The sequence below is a fragment of the Xiphophorus hellerii genome, chromosome 20 (assembly GCF_003331165.1).
Source record: "Xiphophorus hellerii strain 12219 chromosome 20, Xiphophorus_hellerii-4.1, whole genome shotgun sequence".
In the NCBI taxonomy this organism is placed as follows: Eukaryota; Metazoa; Chordata; class Actinopteri; order Cyprinodontiformes; family Poeciliidae; genus Xiphophorus; species Xiphophorus hellerii.
The window spans coordinates 20,079,280-20,099,345 of record NC_045691.1 but is presented as its reverse complement, the minus strand read 5'-3'; the positions used below and the strand labels follow the sequence as shown (position 1 = coordinate 20,099,345).

At 36.8% G+C, this 20,066-nt stretch overlaps 3 protein-coding genes across 7 annotated transcripts; all 3 read right to left on the bottom strand.

The window, feature by feature from the left end:
• Window positions 1-234: 234 nt before the first annotated feature.
• LOC116710777 (uncharacterized) lies at window positions 235-19,235 on the bottom strand. Its single transcript, XM_032550009.1, has 7 exons — window positions 19,050-19,235; window positions 16,621-16,813; window positions 16,206-16,414; window positions 13,413-14,645; window positions 13,111-13,328; window positions 12,896-13,020; window positions 235-504 (listed from the first exon to the last, which is right to left on the bottom strand). The coding sequence occupies exons 2-6, from the start codon at window positions 16,805-16,807 to the stop codon at window positions 12,951-12,953; spliced, it is 1,917 nt and encodes a 638-aa protein (XP_032405900.1). The 5' UTR covers window positions 16,808-16,813; window positions 19,050-19,235; the 3' UTR covers window positions 235-504; window positions 12,896-12,950.
• Window positions 245-5,118, bottom strand: LOC116710775 (uncharacterized). Of its 2 annotated transcripts, XM_032550007.1 has the most exons (8): window positions 5,100-5,118; window positions 4,888-4,969; window positions 4,509-4,618; window positions 2,703-2,886; window positions 2,305-2,534; window positions 1,030-2,217; window positions 719-936; window positions 245-628 (listed from the first exon to the last, which is right to left on the bottom strand). In XM_032550007.1, exons 3-8 carry the CDS (start codon window positions 4,578-4,580, stop codon window positions 559-561), a joined length of 1,962 nt encoding a protein of 653 aa, XP_032405898.1. In that variant the 5' UTR covers window positions 4,581-4,618; window positions 4,888-4,969; window positions 5,100-5,118; the 3' UTR covers window positions 245-558. The 2 variants fall into 2 exon arrangements, with proteins under 2 accessions (XP_032405898.1, XP_032405899.1); XM_032550008.1 differs by lacking the exon at window positions 5,100-5,118 and having other exon boundaries at window positions 4,509-4,596.
• On the bottom strand, window positions 6,326-11,436 carry LOC116710778 (E3 ubiquitin-protein ligase DTX3L-like). 4 transcript variants are annotated; one of them, XM_032550010.1, is made up of 6 exons: window positions 11,243-11,436; window positions 9,297-9,355; window positions 8,978-9,044; window positions 6,867-8,108; window positions 6,556-6,773; window positions 6,326-6,461 (listed from the first exon to the last, which is right to left on the bottom strand). In XM_032550010.1, exons 1-6 carry the CDS (start codon window positions 11,396-11,398, stop codon window positions 6,392-6,394), a joined length of 1,812 nt encoding a protein of 603 aa, XP_032405901.1. In that variant the 5' UTR covers window positions 11,399-11,436; the 3' UTR covers window positions 6,326-6,391. The 4 variants fall into 4 exon arrangements, with proteins under 4 accessions (XP_032405901.1, XP_032405905.1, XP_032405902.1 ...); XM_032550014.1 differs by lacking the exon at window positions 6,867-8,108; XM_032550011.1 differs by lacking the exons at window positions 8,978-9,044; window positions 9,297-9,355.
• Window positions 19,236-20,066: the final 831 nt, after the last annotated feature.

Below are 20,066 nucleotides of genomic sequence, written 5' to 3'. Positions count from 1 at the left end.
TTGCTGATAGGTCAGCTTCACTTAAATTATATTATTATTACACTTCTGTTTTTGCCATTTTGGCTACTCTTTGATCCACTGAAACTGGGTTTCAGTTTTCTTCCATGTCCATCTTTGTTGCCATGCACAGTAAAACATTTGTAATCACACAAAAATGCAACATAACCATCAACTTACTACCAAGATTCTCAGATTGAACCATGTCAATTGTCCACTTTAAATATATATAACAAATTCTGTTGAATGTAAATTTATTAATTTATTTGAGAAAAACCCAAACCAATAATCATCTTACATTTGATTACAGTTATATAAAAAATACACTGTGATTCACATGATACATGTACGGAAAAAAATAAACAATTTGGTAAATCTTTCAAAAGGATGTGATTTGTTTAGTTATGTTTTGATCGATGAGAGAGTCTTTCAGTGAACTTCAAAGTAACCATTAAGTCTTATTTATTATAAAACATCTAACATGACAGAACAAAATGTGGAAATTCAAATTCAATTTGTCAGATTTGGAATTAAAAATGTATTTAATGTAAAACAAAAACTTCACTGGACGCCTTTAGCCTTCAGCTCCTCCTTGACTCTGCTCAGGTAGTTCTCATCTGGATATCCATAACTGTGAAAGCAGAAAATATAGAAGGTTTAATACATGAAACCAAATGCTGATGCACAGTGAATACAGAGGCGTTAAATTAGGGAACCGTACCACTCTGGTCCTCCTGACATGGACGTCTTGTGGTGGATGTCATTCCAGGTCACCATGTTATCCGCCCCGGTTGTCCTAGAAGCTCCAACAGTGAAAATGAGATTCTGGTCAAAAGCTTTTTTCAGGAGTAGCAGAACTTCATTGCCCTCTTTGTTGTCTGGAAGATATGCCTGTCTGACAGCTCCTGAATGGTATTGACCAGGATTTGGATGATTTTCCTGCCAGGTAGAAAGGAAAAATTCAGGTTAATGGTAGCCGTCTTAAACTACATGCTAAATTACTGATATAGATAATATGTGCTTAGACATTACCGTCTGTTTTCCACTTGGAATGTTGTAGGTGATGCATATATGGCCACAACCTGGGAATCCAGGGAGGGATGATTGATACTTATTATAAGTCATTTTTCCATCAGGTTGGTTTCCCTTCATCACACCAAAAACATCCTTGCATATTGGACAGATGGGTCCACTGTGTTTCATTGCATTTTGCAGGCACTCCTCACAAAATTCATGTTTACACTTCAGCTGCCTCTTATTAGTAAAATCGGACAAACAAATTGAACATTTGTCATCTTTGCTGTCCCCTGTTGCGCCCTCTCCTGCTGATTCTTTATTGTTTTTTGTTGAATGACCATTAACTCCAGCACCAGTGAAACTATCTTCAGAACCACTGAACCTAGTGGCACGATAAGGTGGAGGAAGTGGCATGGATGACGTCATCATCTTCTGGTACAGACGCAGCAGAGCTCTGACAGCATGGCTCTCCATTGCTGGGTTTCCTCCATGTCCTTTATATGATGGTTTGACATTAACTTTGCCCTCACTGATGCTGGATTCCTTAAAATCGACATTGAACTTAGCTTTGATCACTTTAAGGTGGTTATCATAAGAAGACTTCAGGTTTTTCCACTGGTCCTTATCTATGGTCAGACCTTCATCAGCAAGATCATCTTTGATTGTCATGTTGATTTTCACCAGGAAATCACCACTGAAGTTTGAAGACGAAGACCAACGTTCAGACTCTTCATAACCAGTGCTGGTTTTATGTGATGGTTTTAACATTGGATCAAGAAGCTTTTGCTGGCCATTTGGTCCAAAAACTGTTATTTCTTCAGAGGATATGTTGGCTAAAAGTTTGCTTTCCTTGTTCATAATGACTTTCAATGCTCTGTTCAACTGATCTGGATCTGCAGAGATGGGAGAAAAAACTGAACCATTGGAATCAGCCAAGCATTCCTGGACAAGATCTATAAACTTTGTCTTTGCTTCATTTGGTTTTCCGTCTTTAGGCTTGGATTCAAATTTCACAACGACCTCTGATCTGATTTCAACTTCATTCTCCTCCAGTATGCGCTGTAGTTTGTCCTTGTAGATGCGGCTCACATACAAGAATTGATTCACTGACAGAACACAACTTTCATCCATTGTTTGATTCTCCGCAGGAATGTCTCCTGCTGTAGAAATTGGTTTCTTCTGTTCTTCAACGTGTGCTTTGTCCTGAATTAAAAGCAAAATTCCACCATTAAAGAACAAACAATATCTACAGTATTTTATAATGTATGTATATGTGTTTAGAGTGCGTACAGCTGGGGGCTCGGAATCGGCATCACTGGTGTTTACAGAAGCAGCTGAAGGAGTCGGATTCACTGGAGGAGTCGGCTTCACTGAAGCATCGTCTGCTGTTTGTGGATCCTGCTTTGGTGTTCCCACCATTACAGACAGAATGGTGACTAATTCCTTTTCTAATTTCTTCTCTGATTTTTTGTCTCTTGTATAAAGTGTTTTACTACTCAGATTCTGAAGCTCCTTGAGGCCTTCAAAATAAACAAAAAAAACCCAAATGAAAAATAAATATAGTTGTCAAAGTTTGCAAAGCCATCATTGTGGTATATCAATGTATTCAAAATAAAGTTTTCCTTTTTACGGAGTTAGATTAACAGGACGTTGGCGAGTCTGTATGTGAAAACACAGTTGTACAGTACCTGGAGGAGGTGAAACCACAATCACAGCCCGCTCATCTGGTAGAAGCTCTTGAAGTGTGCAGTCTATTTTAGGTTCACATTTGCTGAACCAAGTCTGAAAGGCTTTTTGTAGATCTGTCTTCTTTTTGTTTTTATCCAACCACTTCAACGACAGAGTCAGTAGGACTTCTTCTTTCTTTGCAGCCTGTAATAATTTTAAAATATAGACCACACAATTATTTAGAGCTATTCATTTCTGTATTTTTTTAAATACTCAGTCAGAATGGTTTACACTCTTCCTAATAATCAATGAGAAATGTTTATAATTTCTGACCACCTTTTTCCATGTTTCCCCTGATTCCCTATATTGTTTATCTTTGTTAACGAGCTCCAAATGAAAGGTCTCTCAGCCATAACCCTAATCTTTACCTCCCTTCACAGATTCTCTATCAGATTCAGATTAGGAATCTAGTTGGGTCGCTCCAAAACATAAATATTACTTTCAGAAGATTACTTCAAACCTAAATCTACTGGTGAGTTTTAATTATGCTGCATTTCTCTTCAGAAAATCTAAATAAACACTATAAAGTCCCTGCCCAGCTGTAACTTTTAACATTTTACTGTTGCAGTCATAATGTGGACATTGTATGGATACTGCATGAACACAAGAACTGCTAATAATATTTCCATGTTTTCTAAAAAGCAGACAGAAAATGTATATTTTTCAGAAATTAAATTTCAATGAATCTGATTTTTCAACTTGTCTTCATTTAATCTTGATAGCTTTTAATTTTTTTTCATTTCATCAGCAATAAAATTCTATTTTATTTTTATTTGTACCTTTTTAAATGCCATAATATTCTACTAGTTCTGAATTCTAATGTTTTATTGTTTATTTACATCTTTGGAGTTTTCTTACTGCAAATTACAACTACATTTCCTTAATTTTACATTTTATATCACATTTCAAGAAGCAGACATTTAGGCTTTCAATACTGATCATATCTTTGGCCTGCTGGATGGATTCCAGTAGCATTTAATGCTTTCACTCGATGTTTATCTGGAGTGGCTGAGATGCTAAAGTTCACAGAGAATGGTCGGGACATTGTGTGATTGTAAAGGCAGAAAATGTCAGGAAAATAAAGATTATAATTGATGTTGCAATTTTAACAATAGTATCACAATAAGGTATTTTTTTCTTACAGAATGCAACCCTGTCTGAGTGATTATTATTTTACTGAATCTGATCTAATTGTTTTTTATCCTCAATAGAGCACTTTGTGTCATAATTATCGGCATGAAAAGTCCTCTATAAATAAATTGTAATCAACTAATTTCTGGATCTCTGGTGTGTTTATCACTATATGTTTCATTGCTTCTGTGGCTCCTAAACTTTGATCTCTGTTTTAACAAGTGAGTGTATCTGTATCCACCTATTTACAGCTTATAAACTTTATGGACTTTGCCTCAGTGTTTGTTGTTCGAATGCAAACCTCCAGCCTGAAAACAAAACCTCGACACTTGCTCTCACAGTTCCCAGTTTCTTTAGCTGTTACACAGATTATATCAAAACAATGTATAATCACAAGACATTACTTGGTATTTTCTCGAAGTATATCAATAAGTCAAAATGGTGGACAGTGCTGAGTTTTATTTTATGAAAACTCAGCAGCTATCTCCTAAAACGAAAGCAAACAAAATGCATCCTAGGCTATACTGTTTTATAACGAATTAATTAAATGACATTAAATAAAATACGCACAAAATATGCGAGAGATATTCAGAAGACATAATTTCAAACCGGCATATTAAATGTCTGTAACCCACCTGAGATACTACCTTCGACTTATCCTGGTTTTCAAAATCCATGCCTTCGTCGTCTACCTGGTTACTCGCCATTTTGATTATCTTCTTTCTTTCTTGAACACAAAACGAGCCTATAAACGACAGAAATTTAGCTCAGATCACAAACTTGTTTTGTTAATCAACATCAAACTACGCAGAGGGGGAAAAAAGGCTGACGGTTTTTTTTGCTCTGCTTCACTTTCGATTATAAAAACAAACCTAAACTGAAACATTTCTCTACCTTTTTGCTCAAATTTTGTCAACACAGGCTTTAACTCGATGTTATTTTCTGAGGACTTTCACAGTTTAAGCGTTAAAACAACAAATAAACACCAAACATTAAATCTTGTGACGCGCTTACCTTGGCCTGTTCGCCACCACCACACTTCCTCGTAAATGAAAGTGAAAGCAGCTGCGTGTCAGAAACAGCGTCACTCCAAAGTCTGCGCAAATATTCCGTTCCGCAAGAAACGACATTTAATTAACTTGTCAACATTCATCTCATGACAACAATCTAATTAGGCTGTAGTCATGAGGTGATTTTATAGTGCAACAATATTGTCGTAGAAATACCTTGTCTCAACTATTAATAGGACATTAACCGACCCTTCCACAAAATGGGTTTTTGTTTCACGACTTAACACATAACAACAACTTCGCTTGTTGAGAGAACAGAAACGTTTTTTCAGAATTAAAATCAACTCGGAGCGGAACATCAAATTCTCGTGGGAATTCTCGCGAGAACCGCAGTTTGAAACAACCAGTAAACCAGTAGATGGGGCTGATTCAGAATTCATACAAATAAATGGGATACAAAAACATGTTAAGCCTACCCCACAAGAGAATATGATCTGGATAGTATTGATGTATGTTGAGAACTTAAAACATTTATTTGAGTTTGTTTGTTTTTATTTGAGTGGGTTTGTTTACTCTAATCACATTATTTCAATCTTCACACACATCTTCACATAATACATAAGTTACTGTTTTGATCTGTTGTTTTTCTTTTTGTTTGTTCTTAGCATTATGTGGTGGTAATTGATTAGGTGATAGGATACATTATGTCTAGTGTTGTATTTGCTTGCAGTGATTCTGTGTTACAGCTTCTTTTTTAAAACTGACTATAGCAACTTTTGGAGTTACCCGACTGTATCCACACTTTGCTCAAGAAATTCAAACATGTTTGTTTGACAGTGACTGAAAATAGTGAACTTCTTTATCATGTATGTAAATAAAGAAATTTTATAAACTGGATCTAGTGACCCATTTTCCTTATGACTCTTAAAGGCAGCATAGTCTTGATGCCTTCAACTCTAAAACAAATAATACTCTACGTTATGATCCAGTGTTGGATTTGAATTTATTAAAGGATACAGAATTCATTTAAAAATGTTCATATTAGTTTATCAACATAGTACATAATTTACTAATTGCTTTTAGGAAACAGCAATGTTTGTCCATTCTATGTCAAGTGATAAATCCTTCAGCATTCTTATATTATCAAATCAATCAATAAGATTATTTTTCAAGTGACAAAGTCATATTTACATGTACAAGCAATTGGGTAAAATAAGATCCAATCATTTAAAACTTCAGTAGAGTCCACGTCCCCAACCAGCCATTGTTTCTCAATAACAGAGGGTCTAGATGCTACAACCTCTGAATGAAGCAAAGCCTAGTACAATGGGCTGTTTTTTAATACGTGTAAATTTGTGAAATATTCTTTAAAGCAATTCTTATTAATTAATAAATAATAATAATAAAATAACCTTTACTGATCAAATGAAAGCAAAACATGCAAATATTCCAGTATTTTTTTTATTGTTAATTTCAGTTGTAAAATAAATCATCACTCTCTCTCAGAGTCACTCTATGCCTTTAGCTTTTAGGTCCCCTTTTACTTTGCTCAGGTAACTGGGGTCAGGATATCCAAAACTGAAAGCACATGAAAGACGGACATAAAGTATTAAACCAAAGGCAACAATAACAAGAAATAGATATTAACGTAACACAAACTGAGTGACTGTACCTCTGCGGTCCTCCTGTCTTTGATGTCTTGTGAGAAATATCGTTCCAGATCACCTGGTTGTCCAACCCGCTTGTTCTGGACGTCCCAACAGTGAAAGTCATTTTCTGGTCGAAAGCTTTTTTCAGGAGTTTCAGAACTTCTTGGCCCTCTTCGTTGTCTGGAAGATATGCAGTTCTGGTCGTTCCCTGATATGGTTGTCCAGGATTAGGATGCTTTTTCTGTGCGGTAGAATGAAAGCGTTAACTCGGAGCCAGAAATAATAAATAAAGCAATTGTTTTATGACTTGTAATGTATTCATCAAGTTTTTTACCGTCTGTTTTCCATTAGGAAAAGTGTATGTGATCATTATGCTGCCACAGCCTGAGAATCCAGGGAGGAATGAAGAGCTACAGCTCCATGTCATTACTCCATCAGGCTGGTCTCCCTCCATCACACCAAAAACATCTTTGCATACAGGACACATGGGTCCAGTGTGTTGTACTGACGCTTGGAGGCACTCATCACAAAATGTGTGTTTACACTTTAGTTGTTTCTTTTTGATCAACCGATCCAAGCATATTGGGCAGAGATCATCTTTACTGTCCCCTGATGCTCCTGTCTTAGTTGATGCTTCAGCCTTTTGCTGTGCTGTTGGTGGGATCAGTGAAGGTTGACTGGAGTCCTCTTTCCTCTCATTCTCACAGCTGGATTTCTTTGGCAAGCCACCCAACCCAGTGGTATCACTAGGTCGGGTTAGGCGCAGGCGACGTGCGATAGGCTTCTTTTTCAGCAAGAGGTTTCTGAGGGAAGGTTTGGCCCTACATGTTTGGAGGGATTGTTTGTTTTTACTGTTGCTGGATTCAACATTCAGATCAGATTTAGCTTTGACATTAGCATCTTCAACAGAAGTAATAACCGGTTCGCTGTTGTTTTCCACTGTTGGTGACTTTGTCTGTTGGTTGGTTGTTCCCTCCTGTTTTCCTTCGCTGTTCTCCAGTTGCTTATTGTCTTCCACTGTTGGAGATTTTGTCAGTTGGCTGGTTGTCAAGTTTATCTTCAGTGATGTACCATCTGATGTAGGTTTGTGCTCTTCAGCAGGTGTGTTTGTCTTCTGCATCGCATTCAGGACTGCACTGAATTCATCTTGGCTTTGTTTTGGACCACTAACAATAACCTCTTCAGATGACATGGTGAGCAAAAGTTTGTCCTTGTTTCTCTTGATGACTTTTAATGCATCACTCCAATGATCTGGATCTACAAACTTGAGAGGAATCACTGCCTCACCTGAATCAGCAGAGCAGCTCTGTGAGAGATCAATGAACTCATTGAGAGCTTCATGGGGGTTTCCATCTTCCTGTTCAGCTTCAAATGTCACATGGACCTGTGCCACCATTTTAATTTTATTCTTCCTCTCAATCTGTTTAATTCCTTCCTTGTAGATGTGACTCATGTACCAGAAGTGGTTCAGCGGCAGAAGGCAACTTTCTTGAGCTTCTCCTTTAAGTTTTCTAGGAGGAAGGGTTTCTGCTGTCGAGGTGCAGGGATTACTCTGTTTGACAGGGAGGACCATATTCTAAAATAATAATAATAAAAGACAAAAAAGAAAAACCCAGTAAAAATATGCAGCAGTGTCTACACAGGTGATTTCTTCTCTCCCTTAGTTTATTTTGCTGCTATTGACTGTCTGCTGCCAAGATTATTGCTGGTTCCACGGCACCCTTGATAAGCAGAGAATAAATTGGTAAATTTATTTGGTTTACCTTGTGCTGTGAGATGTTAACTAAAGTGAGGTCTGTTCTAGAGTGAAAGGGTTTTAATTGTAGGACATTGGGAATATGGTTAAAGTGTTTAAAGTGGCTGGTGACTGGATGAGAGTGGGGAATGTCTTTTCTGTTTTAGTTATAAATCAATTCACCCTCTTTTACCCCATTTAGAGCCTTCAGAGTTTTCCCTTTAACTCAAAGTTGTGTTATTTTTTTTAAAGAAAAGATTATTTACATTGCTTTCCTTGTTATAGTCGCTTCACCACTGCCCCATGTTTTCTCCATCTGTGGCTAATGGCTCTCACTGTGCTTCAATGCAGTCCCAGCACCTTAGAAATGGCTTTAACATTATTTCTCACCTGCTCTTGGCTTTCTTTAGATCATTAGGTGTTCCTTTTTGAGATCTTTTAGCCTACTTCATGTTGTCCAATGGAATCTTCTTCAATGTTTTTTCAGTTATACAAGTCGGACAGCAATTAAGTCTTATGGTTGGTAAATTATGAATTATCTAGTTCAGTTGAACTCTTAACTATTTAATAAATCAATCAAATGGAATCACTAAACTATGGGAAAAGAAACTATAAAACACAATTAAAGTCATTGATTCATTAACAAAGATGATGTGAATATACTACTTTCTTGGTCTACAATTATCAATGGCAAATAAGACAAAACATACATTGGTTTTAACCTCCATGGCCTGTTCGTTTTCCTGAAACTTTGCTGACATTCTGGATGTATTTGTCCTTCAAAAAACAGGAAATATTAATTGTAGAGTGAAAAACATTATCTGTGTTAGAAGTTATGCAGACATGTTAATGTTATTACATTGCTCCTTGAGATGCTTTTTTACAAAATGCACAATGGAAATGATAAAAAACAATGTTGTCAATTGAGATGGAAGCTGGATGCTACGATCAAGGTTAAACGTAGAGAAATTAGCCAACCGACAGAGCAACAAAGAGAGTGCCATCAAATAAGAAAATCCAACACAATACCTGTCCGTACCAGAGGATACCAGACTGCCAAGAAATGCCTCCCAACTTTGGATAGTCAGCTAAAAAAAAGAAAAAACACTAGAGAAGCAAAGGCTGAAAGAATAAACCGGAGGTTCTACAAGACACTATTGAAAGTGTTCTGTCAGAGGCAGACGGTAATAAGATCAAGCAAGATTCACCCTGAACTGAAACGAAATAAATTCTGTAGAAGCAGATTTCAGAAAGCGTTATTACAGAAAACTATGCACCATGCCTGTAAAAGCTGAAAACACTTCCAGTCATGGGGCGTTGGTATTCTAGCAATCTGGCAGAACAAGGTCCAGAATATAAACACAGCAACAGAAGAGTTGCACTGTACTTGTACCAACAACAATCCTAGTAAAGGATTAGTGTAGGTCCTCACACTTTATTTGAAAGAAAATAAGAAATCTGAGATTTTTAGTTTTAATGGTTGGTATAACCTTTTATTGTACTATATTGAAAGGATTGAGCTTTTGTTTTGCTTGAGATATTTTTCTATGCTTTTAAAAAGGGTCTAAAATAAGGTGTTTTTTAAAATTATTTTTAACCTTGTTAAATATATTTTGCGTCCACCCAAATGGCTGAGTGCTTTCGGAATATTTTTGTTACAGTTATATAGTATTAAGGGGCAACAATACTATTTGTATCATGCAAATCACCCAGTGCATGTATTTCTCTCTTTATAATGAATAGAACAGATTTTTAACATCCACCAGAATAGAAAAGTGGCTATGGATTACCAACAGATAATGAATCCTAACGCACAGACGGCTCACCAACTTTCATTAGCCATGTCCTCCAAACTGCATGTCACTCACGTTAGGTAAACAATTCATAAAGAGCTTCATGGTTTTCCATCACCAAGCAGTTCCATCTAAATCCCACATTATTAAATGCAAGGCAAAGTTTTGGATGTAGTAGTGTAAAGTGAACAAGTATGCCTCTCTTTCTGGTAATCAGTAAGAGGTTGTTCTTCAGTTCTTATTCCAGGAAATAAAACTCTGAATGCTTTGAGATACAAGACAAATTTGACAATTAATTGCTTCCAATTGGGAGCAGTTCTTTCATATTCCAACATCACCCTGCAGAGCACAATGCAGGGTACATAAAGATATGTATGAGTGAATTTAATTTCAGTAGACTTGGCTAGTTGCGCAGTCCTCACTTCAGCCTAATAAAACGAAGCAGAAACTGTGAAACAGGCCACACCCAACATCAGTGTCTGGTGTCATAAATGTGTTCTTGGAAAATTGGTCAAATATTCCCAGAAGCACACTTCTAAACGTTGGAAAAATGTAAAGTTTTATCTGCAATGGGTGGGCAGATATTATGTTAAACCCTGTGGATTAAGAATTATACGCACCGTTGGTACTTGTGTGACAGGAGATACGCAAATACCTTTGGAAATATAGTACAATTTCACACATGGAAAAGATGAACTAATCACTATAAACTGTTCTGAATTTTTTGGCTTTTTACAATTTAAATCAAGAGTGCCACAAATCACAAACTGTCTTTTAGAATATTTGTAACAGCAGTCCAGTAAAGATGATTGAACAAAACCAGATGTAATCCATAGATGGATGATCAATCCATCAATCAAGCAAATGTGTGTAGCACATTTTAGCAACAATGCATTTCAAACTGCTTTACATCATAAAAACGCAATAATGTAATAAAAACATCATAGTCACAAATTGGAAACCGTCATGTTGGACGCTATTCGCTTAACCCACATGCAGAACACAGACAGGAGATGGAGGAATCAGATAAATTAAATTTATTGATGAACAGATCAACAGTTGGTGAAATGTGAGCAACTTCAAGACCAACTGGATCCGGGGCGTCAGCGATCTGAGGACTGGGGAGATGACAGGCAAGTGGGTTGTAGGAATTATGGGGAAGGAGTAATGGAGCGGGCTTACTGGGAGAGATGAAGTGGATCCGCCAGGGAGGTAGATGGTTGGGACGCTGGAGTCTGGGTTCTTGCGCAAGAGAGAGGTGCAGTTCAAAGGTCCAAAGGGTGGCACGTCGGACGGTGGACAGTTAGTCGACCAAGGGGTGGGCTCCACGAGAGGCATCCTGCGAGAAGGTCAGAGAAAGAAAGCTCAAATTAGCTGAGTACACAAGTAAATTCTCGGAGAACTAAACTCAGAGGGGCTCAGGGTACCAAAACGGGTATATCACTCCAGCGCCGGAGAACTGGCCACCCGCTCCTCTTATGCTGGTGTTGATGAGACTGATTACGCACAGGTGAGCGGGGACCATCCTCCTCCAGAAGCTTCCTCATGGCTCCCCCTGGTGGACAAAACAGCTCCCTACGAGCACAAAAACTCCAGCCTCTAACAGAACCTTGTTCCCACAGATCTGAGAAACAACACTTCATACAATACTTGAATCTATTAAACAACAATTCAGAGCTAATCAATTCTGTTTAAGGACTATTACATTTTGACTAAGTTTTAAATTTTCCCTGAAATATTTAATGTGTAATTCATTTACATAAAAAAAATTCTATCAACCTATTAAGATCACCAACATAAAAAAAATACTTCTGAAGTTCATTAAAGGGCATTTTCCCTTTAAAATAAAGTAAATTATATCTTAATTATCATTTATTTGGTTTATACCTAATCCAATCATCTTAACTGACCTTTGATTACAGTTTTATATGTACATTTTACCTGTGATTCATATTGTATATAAGTGAAGAAAAATAAACAAGGGGTAAAATCTAGAATTATGTGATTTGCTTTGATATTGTAGATGTTGATAAATAAGAGCAACTAATCAACTTTTAGTTGTCCTCAGATTCTTATTATAAAACAATTCTTCCAATTAATCAGATTGTAAGAAAATCTTCGTTTAATTGCTTTTTAAAAATGTTGTTAATGTACAGACTTCACTCAATGCCTTAAGCTTTTAGCTCCTCTTTGACTCTGCTCAGGTAGTTCTCATCAGGATAGCCAAAGCTGAGAAATCAGAAAATGTAAAAGGATTAATACATGACACTGAAGGCTGGCAGTGAATATAAAGGGAACAAACTGGGGAACTAAACTGGTTTTCTTGCTGATAGGTCAGCTTCAGATAAACCACATTATTATTACACTACTGTTTTGATCTGCTTAACTTCCATTTTCTTCTATGTCTCTTTTTTGGCTTCCATAGTAAAACATTTGTAATTGAAAAAATGCAACATAACCATCAACATTTATGCACCAGTCACTGAGGGCCCCATTTACTACCAAGGTTTTCAGATCGAACCATGTTAAGTGTCCGCTTTAAATAAATGAAGCAAATTCTGTTGAATGTAAATTTATTAATTTATATGAAAGACCCAACCCAATAATCATATTACATTTGATTACAGTTATAAATTACACCTGTGGTTCACATGATAAATGTAAAGAAAAAACAAACAAGTCAGCAAATCTCTCAAAAGAATGTGATTTGTTTAGTTATATTTTAGTTACATTTTGATAGATGAGAGAAAGTCTTCAGCTTTCAGTGAACTTCAAAGTAACTATTAAGTCTGATTTATTATAAAACATTTTTATAGAACGAAATGTGTAAAGTTAGATTCAATTAGTCAGATTCTGGAATTTCAAATTCACTTAATGTAAAACAAAAACTTCACTGGATGCCTTTAGCCTTCAGCTCCTCCTTGACTCTTCTCAGGTAGTTCTCATCTGGATATCCATAACTGTGAAAGCAGAAAATATAGAAGGTTTAATACATGAAACCAAATGCCGACGCACAGTGAATACAGAGGCGTTAAATTAGGGAACCGTACCACTCTGGTCCTCCTGATATGGACGTCTTGTGGTGGATGTCATTCCAGGTCACCATGTTATTCGCCCCGGTTGTCCTAGAAGCTCCAACAGTGAAAATCAGCTTCTGGTCAAAAGCTTTTTTCAGGAGTAGCAGAACTTCATTGCCCTCTTTGTTGTCTGGAAGATATGCTATTCTGGTAGCTCCTCCATAGCGCTGGCCAGGCTTTGGATGATTTTCCTGCCAGGTAGAAAGGAAAAATAAGACAGCAGTCTTAAACTACATGCTAAATTACTGATATAGATATAGGTGCTTAGACATTACCGTCTGTTTTCCACTTGGAATGTTGTAGGTGATGCATATATGGCCACAACCTGGGAATCCAGGGAGGGATGATTGATACTTATAATAAGTCATTTTTCCATCAGGTTGGTTTCCCTTCATCACACCAAAAACATCCTTGCATATTGGACAGATGGGTCCATATAATTTCCCTGCATATTTCAGGCACTCCTCACAAAATTCATGTTTACACTTTAGCTGCCTCTCATTAGTAAAATTGGACAAACACATTGAACATTTGTCATCTTTGTTGTCCCCTGTCGTGCCCTCTCCTGCTGATTTTTCGCTGTTTTGTGTTGAATTACTTTTAATTCCAGTTTTATTGGACACCTCTTCAGAACCACTGAACCTAGTGGTACGATTAGGCGAATGCAATAACGTGGGTGACGTCATCATCTTCTGGTACAGACGCAGCAGAGCTCTGACAGCATGGCTCTCCATTGCTGGGTTTCCTCCATGTCCTTTGTATGATGGTTTGACATTAACTTTGCCTTCAGTGATGCTGGATTCTTTAAAATCCACATTGAACTTAGCTTCGATCACTGTAAGGTAGTTATTATAAGAAGACTTCAGGTTTTTCCACTGGTTCTTATCTATGGTTAAACCTTCATCAGCAAGATCATCTTTGATTGTCATGTTGATTTTCATCGAGAGATCACCACTGAAGTTGCGTATTGGTAGCCCTTGATATTTGTCAGTCCTGTTTGTCCTCCTCAGTGATGTACCATCTGATGTAGGTTTGTGCTGTTCAGCAGGTGTGTTTGTCTTCTGCATCGCATTCAGGACTGCATTGAATTCATCTTGGCTTTGCTTTGGACCACTAACAATAACCTCTTCAGATGACATGGTGAGCAAAAGTTTGTCCTTGTTTCTCTTGATGACTTTTAATGCATCACTCCACTGATCTGGATCTACAAACTTGAGAGGAATCACTGCCTCACCTGAATCAGCAGAGCAGCTCTGTGAGAGATCAATGAACTCATTGAGAGCTTCATGAGGGTTTCCATCTTCCTGTTCAGCTTCAAATGTCACATGGACCTGTGCCACCATCTTAATTTTATTCTTCCTCTCAATCTGTTTAATTCCTTCCTTGTAGATGTGACTCATGTACCAGAAGTGGTTCAGAGGCAGAAAACAACTTTTTTGAGCTGCTCCTTTAAATTTTCTAGGAGGAAGGGTTTCTGCTGTCGAGGTGAATGGATTACCAGGCATATCCTAAAATGAAAACAAAAAAAGTGTTAAAATTAATATATCCAGTCATAATCAAATGAATTATTTGGCAATACAGCTGAAAGTTCTTGCATAGAGATTTTGTTCTTAAGTTACATAAGGGAAGGATTTTAGTGTTTTATTTCATATTCTCAGGGTGACTGACAGAATGCTCACTAGTTTCTTCTCCATCATCTGTGTTTAATAATTCAGTTTCTGTTGATCACTCAGAATAAGCTTTAAAACATAAAAGTACTGGGGTTCTGTGGTGGTGCAGGGTTTAAGCACAACCCACATATGGAGGCCTTATATGGCCGCCATTTGGCGACGTGGCTGTCACAGGTTTGATTCCCTGCCTGGCGACCTTTGCCGAATGTCTTCCCCTTTCTCTTTTTACCCATTTTTCTGTTAATTTGCTATCAAATGAAGACCGCTAGAGCCAATAAAACCTTTAAAATAAATAAATAAAAGTACACAAATGAATTTATTCACCGAAGATTTGTAAAGCCAATGCTATCAGTGTTTATGTCACCTGGAAGAGGTTCAATCATTATGATAACTGTTGTTGTGAAGTTAGTTGAACTTCATCTCAATTCTGTCTAGAGAATTGAGATGGATATAACAAGGTAAACATTTATCTCTTCAGGATAACAGGAGGATAACAGGTCCAGAAGGGAGACCCAGACATCAGACCTGTCATACCAACATTGTTGATTCAACATGAGCATACTAATATTCTTATATACTGTATATCTGTGTTTGTAGAAATTGTAATTGTGTGTGTACTTATATATATATATATATGTAGTTCATCTTGAACATGTTCACTGCTTTTAAAGCAATGAATGCTTTTACATTCATTGCTTTAGTGAAATGAATGTGAAACTACCAAAACTTTAGCAGTTTTCACCTTGGAACTCTGGTCACACTCTTTTTCTTATTGTTGAATTTTGAGCTCTGACGTCAGCAGAGGGAAGTAAGGTCTCCAAAGGATATTTTGTTTATTTACATCCTGGTTGAATTGACGTTGGGCTCTTTAAGTAATTTTGGTTGACCAGCTTCTCAAGGCTGCCCCCTGATCCATATTTTCTACTGCTGTGAATAATAACTTGCTTGGGTTTGCTGGCATCCCAAAGTCTTAGAAATGGTTTTGTAACCTTTTCCAGACTGACCAATCTCAAATCTTCAACATGCTTTGAATTATTTTCAGGTGATGTGTCGCTTTTAGAGATCCTTCAGCCATCAGGGAGGTCCAATATAAATAATTTATTATATAGGCTTATGAAACTGAGCACAACTTTCTAAAAAGATAGTGTAATCACAGCTAATTTATAAGTTAATAATGAAGTTCAATTATTTTTTCCCAGAGGGCCAGGTTGGTTTGGATAGGTTTTTTTCTGAAATAAATGAAATCCTAATTTGGAAATAGGTTTTTGCATTTACTCAAGTTACTTCTATCCAGTATTTAAATTAGGTTGATGATCTAAAACATTTATTTAAGTGTGTCAAAAAGAAAACACGCAAAAATTTTGGTAGATAAGTAAACACTTTTCCACAGCACTTTACCTGTGTTAGAGTGCGTAGAGCTGATGGCTCCAAATCAGCAGTTTTGGTGTTTACAGAAGGAGCTGGAAGAGTCGGATTCACCGAAGCATCGTCTGCTGTTTGTGGGTCCTGCTTTCGTGTTCCCAGCATCACAGACAAGATGGTGACCAATTCTTTTTTGTTTTTTGTATAAAGTGTTTCACCGTTCAGCGTATGAATCTCTATCAGACCTTAAAAATACAGAACAAAAAGAACACAAAATAAATTTAGCTCATATATCACAATAATGGGTTTATAAACCCTTTATTGTGGTATATCAGTGTGTTCAAGATGAACATATTCTTCAATATTCTTATAGTTATTGTAGAATAGAATTAGATTAACAGAGAATGGTGTGAGTCTGTAACATGTACAGTTAAATGCTTTTCTACAGTACCTGGAGGAGGTTCAATCATAATCACAGCCCCTCCATCTGGTAAGATCTCTTGAACAGAGCAGTCCGCTTTAGTTCTGCTGAACCAAGTCTGGAGGGCTTTTTGTAAATCTACCTTCTTTTTCTTTTCCACAGACCACCTCAACGAGAGAGTCAGCAGAACTTTATTTTGATCCTGCGGAAGAGCCATCTCACCCTGCAAACATGGGATAAAAAATATATCAAAAGATAAATCTGAGTCATTTCATTTATATGTCTTTATGTCATATCAAAATTGATTTGCACCCTTCCTAATAAATTAGTAGCAAAATCTTTATTGGCATCTCACCAATCAAACCCTTATTAAAATTGCTGACCATCTTTTTACATGTTATCATGAGTATTTAGTTTATTTATCCGAGGTAATGAGCTCCAAGTCATTACCTCGGATATGACTTGGATATGACTTGGAATGATGGCAAAGGCCTCTTTGCCATCATTCTGATCTCTAGCTCTCTTCACAGATTGTCTAATTGATTTAGATCAGGAACCTGGTTGGGTCACAACATAATTATCATCATCTTAAAGACACAAATGTTAAATAAGTGCACACGAGTTGCCAGATACACACATAAAACTACATTTACGCACAGATCCGGTTACGAGTGCACGAGTATTTTTGAGACTCATTTCAAGCTTCCGGACAGCTTCAGATTTGTGCGTAAGTGGTGCTTTTAAATGCTGGTGAAAAGTTGGGTCATCCGATTTTTGCCCGGAGTCTAGTGTTTTTATCCTCTCAGCGTTTGTCACTGTGCTTGTGCTGAAGTGGCAAATACGTTATTTCGGTGGAAAACGGAATATCTCAGCACTTCTTTATAATATTCCAAAATTGTTTATAGACATATTGTGCATTTTTGAGCGGATCTGTGCGTAAATGTAGTTTTGTGTGTGTGTATCTGGCGACTCGTGTGTACTTATTTAACATTTGTAGGCATTGGAGAAGGTTTAAATTCATAATTATCAGATTTGTGAGGTTGTGATTACAAATTTTGTGTGTAGCAATTTAACGTTTGTAGAAATTGTAAGTGTGTGTACTTTTATTTTGTATTCGTAATTTCGTCATATTTGTGTATGCATTTGACCATATATTTACAAGTACCCGGAGTTACGCACAAATTTTCTTTTTACAGTTTACAAATCATGTTTCACAGATACAACTATCCAAAGTTACACACACAAAGATGCTTACACAAGTTACAAATCTAGTATTACACAAGCACAGATATTTTTACACACGCACAGGTATTTTTGAGACTATTTTCACTCCATACTTATATCCTTCTCTGAGCTTTCTTGCAAATAACATTGCAGCTGTGTTTTCTCAATATATCGATTCACAGTCCTTACAATATTAGTGTCGGCAACTCTGTGATCTCCAAGAACTGATTGGATGTGATGTTTGGTAGGATATAATATTTTGAGAGTCAGACATTCTAGCTTTGAATTCTAGTCATATGGCAAGTTGGATGGACTCTTACTGCAGTTTGTCTGGTGATAATCTTTAGTGTCTAAGATGTTAAAGTTCACATAGTGTGGTGGGGACATTGTGTGATTGTAAAGTGAAAAAAGGTGTCAATAAAAATGTGGATTATAATATGCTTTTCTACAGTACGGGGAGGAGGCTGCAATACAGCCAGCTCCTGTATTGCAATTTTTTAGCAAAAGTATCACAGTTGAATATGTTCCTGAAATCGTGAAGTACTTTCAGAGAATGTTTAAAAATAAATATGTTATGAAATAAAAGCGGTGCTACTATTTCATGATGTTGTAAAGAAAACTACATTTGTAGTATAGACATAGAAATTTAAATTAGACATATCAAATGTCAGTGATACACCTGAGCCTTAAAGTCCATAGGCTCTTCTTCTTCCAAGGAAGTAGACATTGTGATGGTCTACTTCCTTTCTTCAAAACAAAACAAAACCAGCTGTGAACATTAGTTTTGTCAAATATTTGTCTTCCAAATTAATTTTAGATTAATTAAAATTAATTAATCTAATTAATTTTAATTAATTAGATTAATTAATTAATCTCATTAATTAATTAATCTAATCTAATTAATAATTAGATTAATATATATATACTCAGTTATATTGAGTAAAAACTATATCCTGACCAATATGTGAATCATAGTCAGCTCCTGCCAATAAAGCTGGAGAACTTGACAATCCCAAAAGACAAACAGTATCTCATGTCTTTATGTTTCTGCTTTAACCTACGGAAGAGGATTAGGGCCACCGAAAAAAAAAATAATAATAGTAATTCTGACTTTATTCTCAGAATTCTTTTTTTTTTTTTCGGTGGCCCTAATCCTCTTCCGTATTAACCTTTACACGATATTTCCTGAAGATTCTCAGTTTGAGCAAATAAAAATTAACTTTCAGAGCGCTTACCTTTGCCTGTTCGCTGCAAACGTTGACACCTTGTAAATGAAACTGAAAGCAGCGGGAGGTTTGTCAGATACAGAAACTGAAATCTGGACGAGGCGCTGCGTGACTCAGTTGGCAAAGTTCACATATTGCATGCAAACAGAAAGGGTAACTGCGAGTCCTACACCTGTCTTGCTGACAGCGCCTTCAAAGGTTTTGGTGTCTTGTCGGCTTCTTACCGCTTCAATTTGAGAGATGTTGCCTAAAAACTCCGGCTGCAGTGCCAGTCTCCTGCATGGTCTCAGAGTGCGGACTCGGCCCCCAGAACCCTGAGACATTTGATGTTGCACAACCGGGTCGCGTATCCATGTTCGTAATTTCAGAGCAAAGGTTTAATTTCAGTGTTCATATTTAGTTTCAGGCATCAGAGTCAGTGGTTTTTGTCACTGTGGAGAAAATGTTTCTTGCTTCATCTGTTTGATGTGTGATGGCACATGTGGGTTATCTGTTCAGCTTGCTAAATATCAATTAAACTGGATGAAAATGAAATTAAAATAATTTTTTATGATGTATTATTTTGTTTATTTATTTTGAAATTTGATCAAAATCAAAATTATCCAAAGATTCAGTTATTTTTAATATTTAATTTCCTCTTTGCTGGACTATCCACCTTATTCCTGGGAGGCTTACTGTGGAAACGATTAATGGGTCTTAGCATATTTAGTTGAACTTGTTCACGGACACACCGTCCGCTATCAGAGCTGCTCAGTACAGAGGATCGTAATTGTGAGTTTAATCACGGGCAGCGACAGGAACACGTTTTGTTACGAAATGACCGTGAATTAGCAGCTCGTTTCTCTGAAGAACTGACAGTAATAAAGAAGAGAAAAGCAGAGAAGCTGGTCAGAGTTCTGCGCCCACAGTGTAAAACACCAGAACTACATAATATTAGCTTGGTGTGATGTGAATTTTATTTTTCGTTTGTATTTAAAAAACAATAAAGTTCACGATCTGAGTCGTTATATCATTATGTTTGGGCCA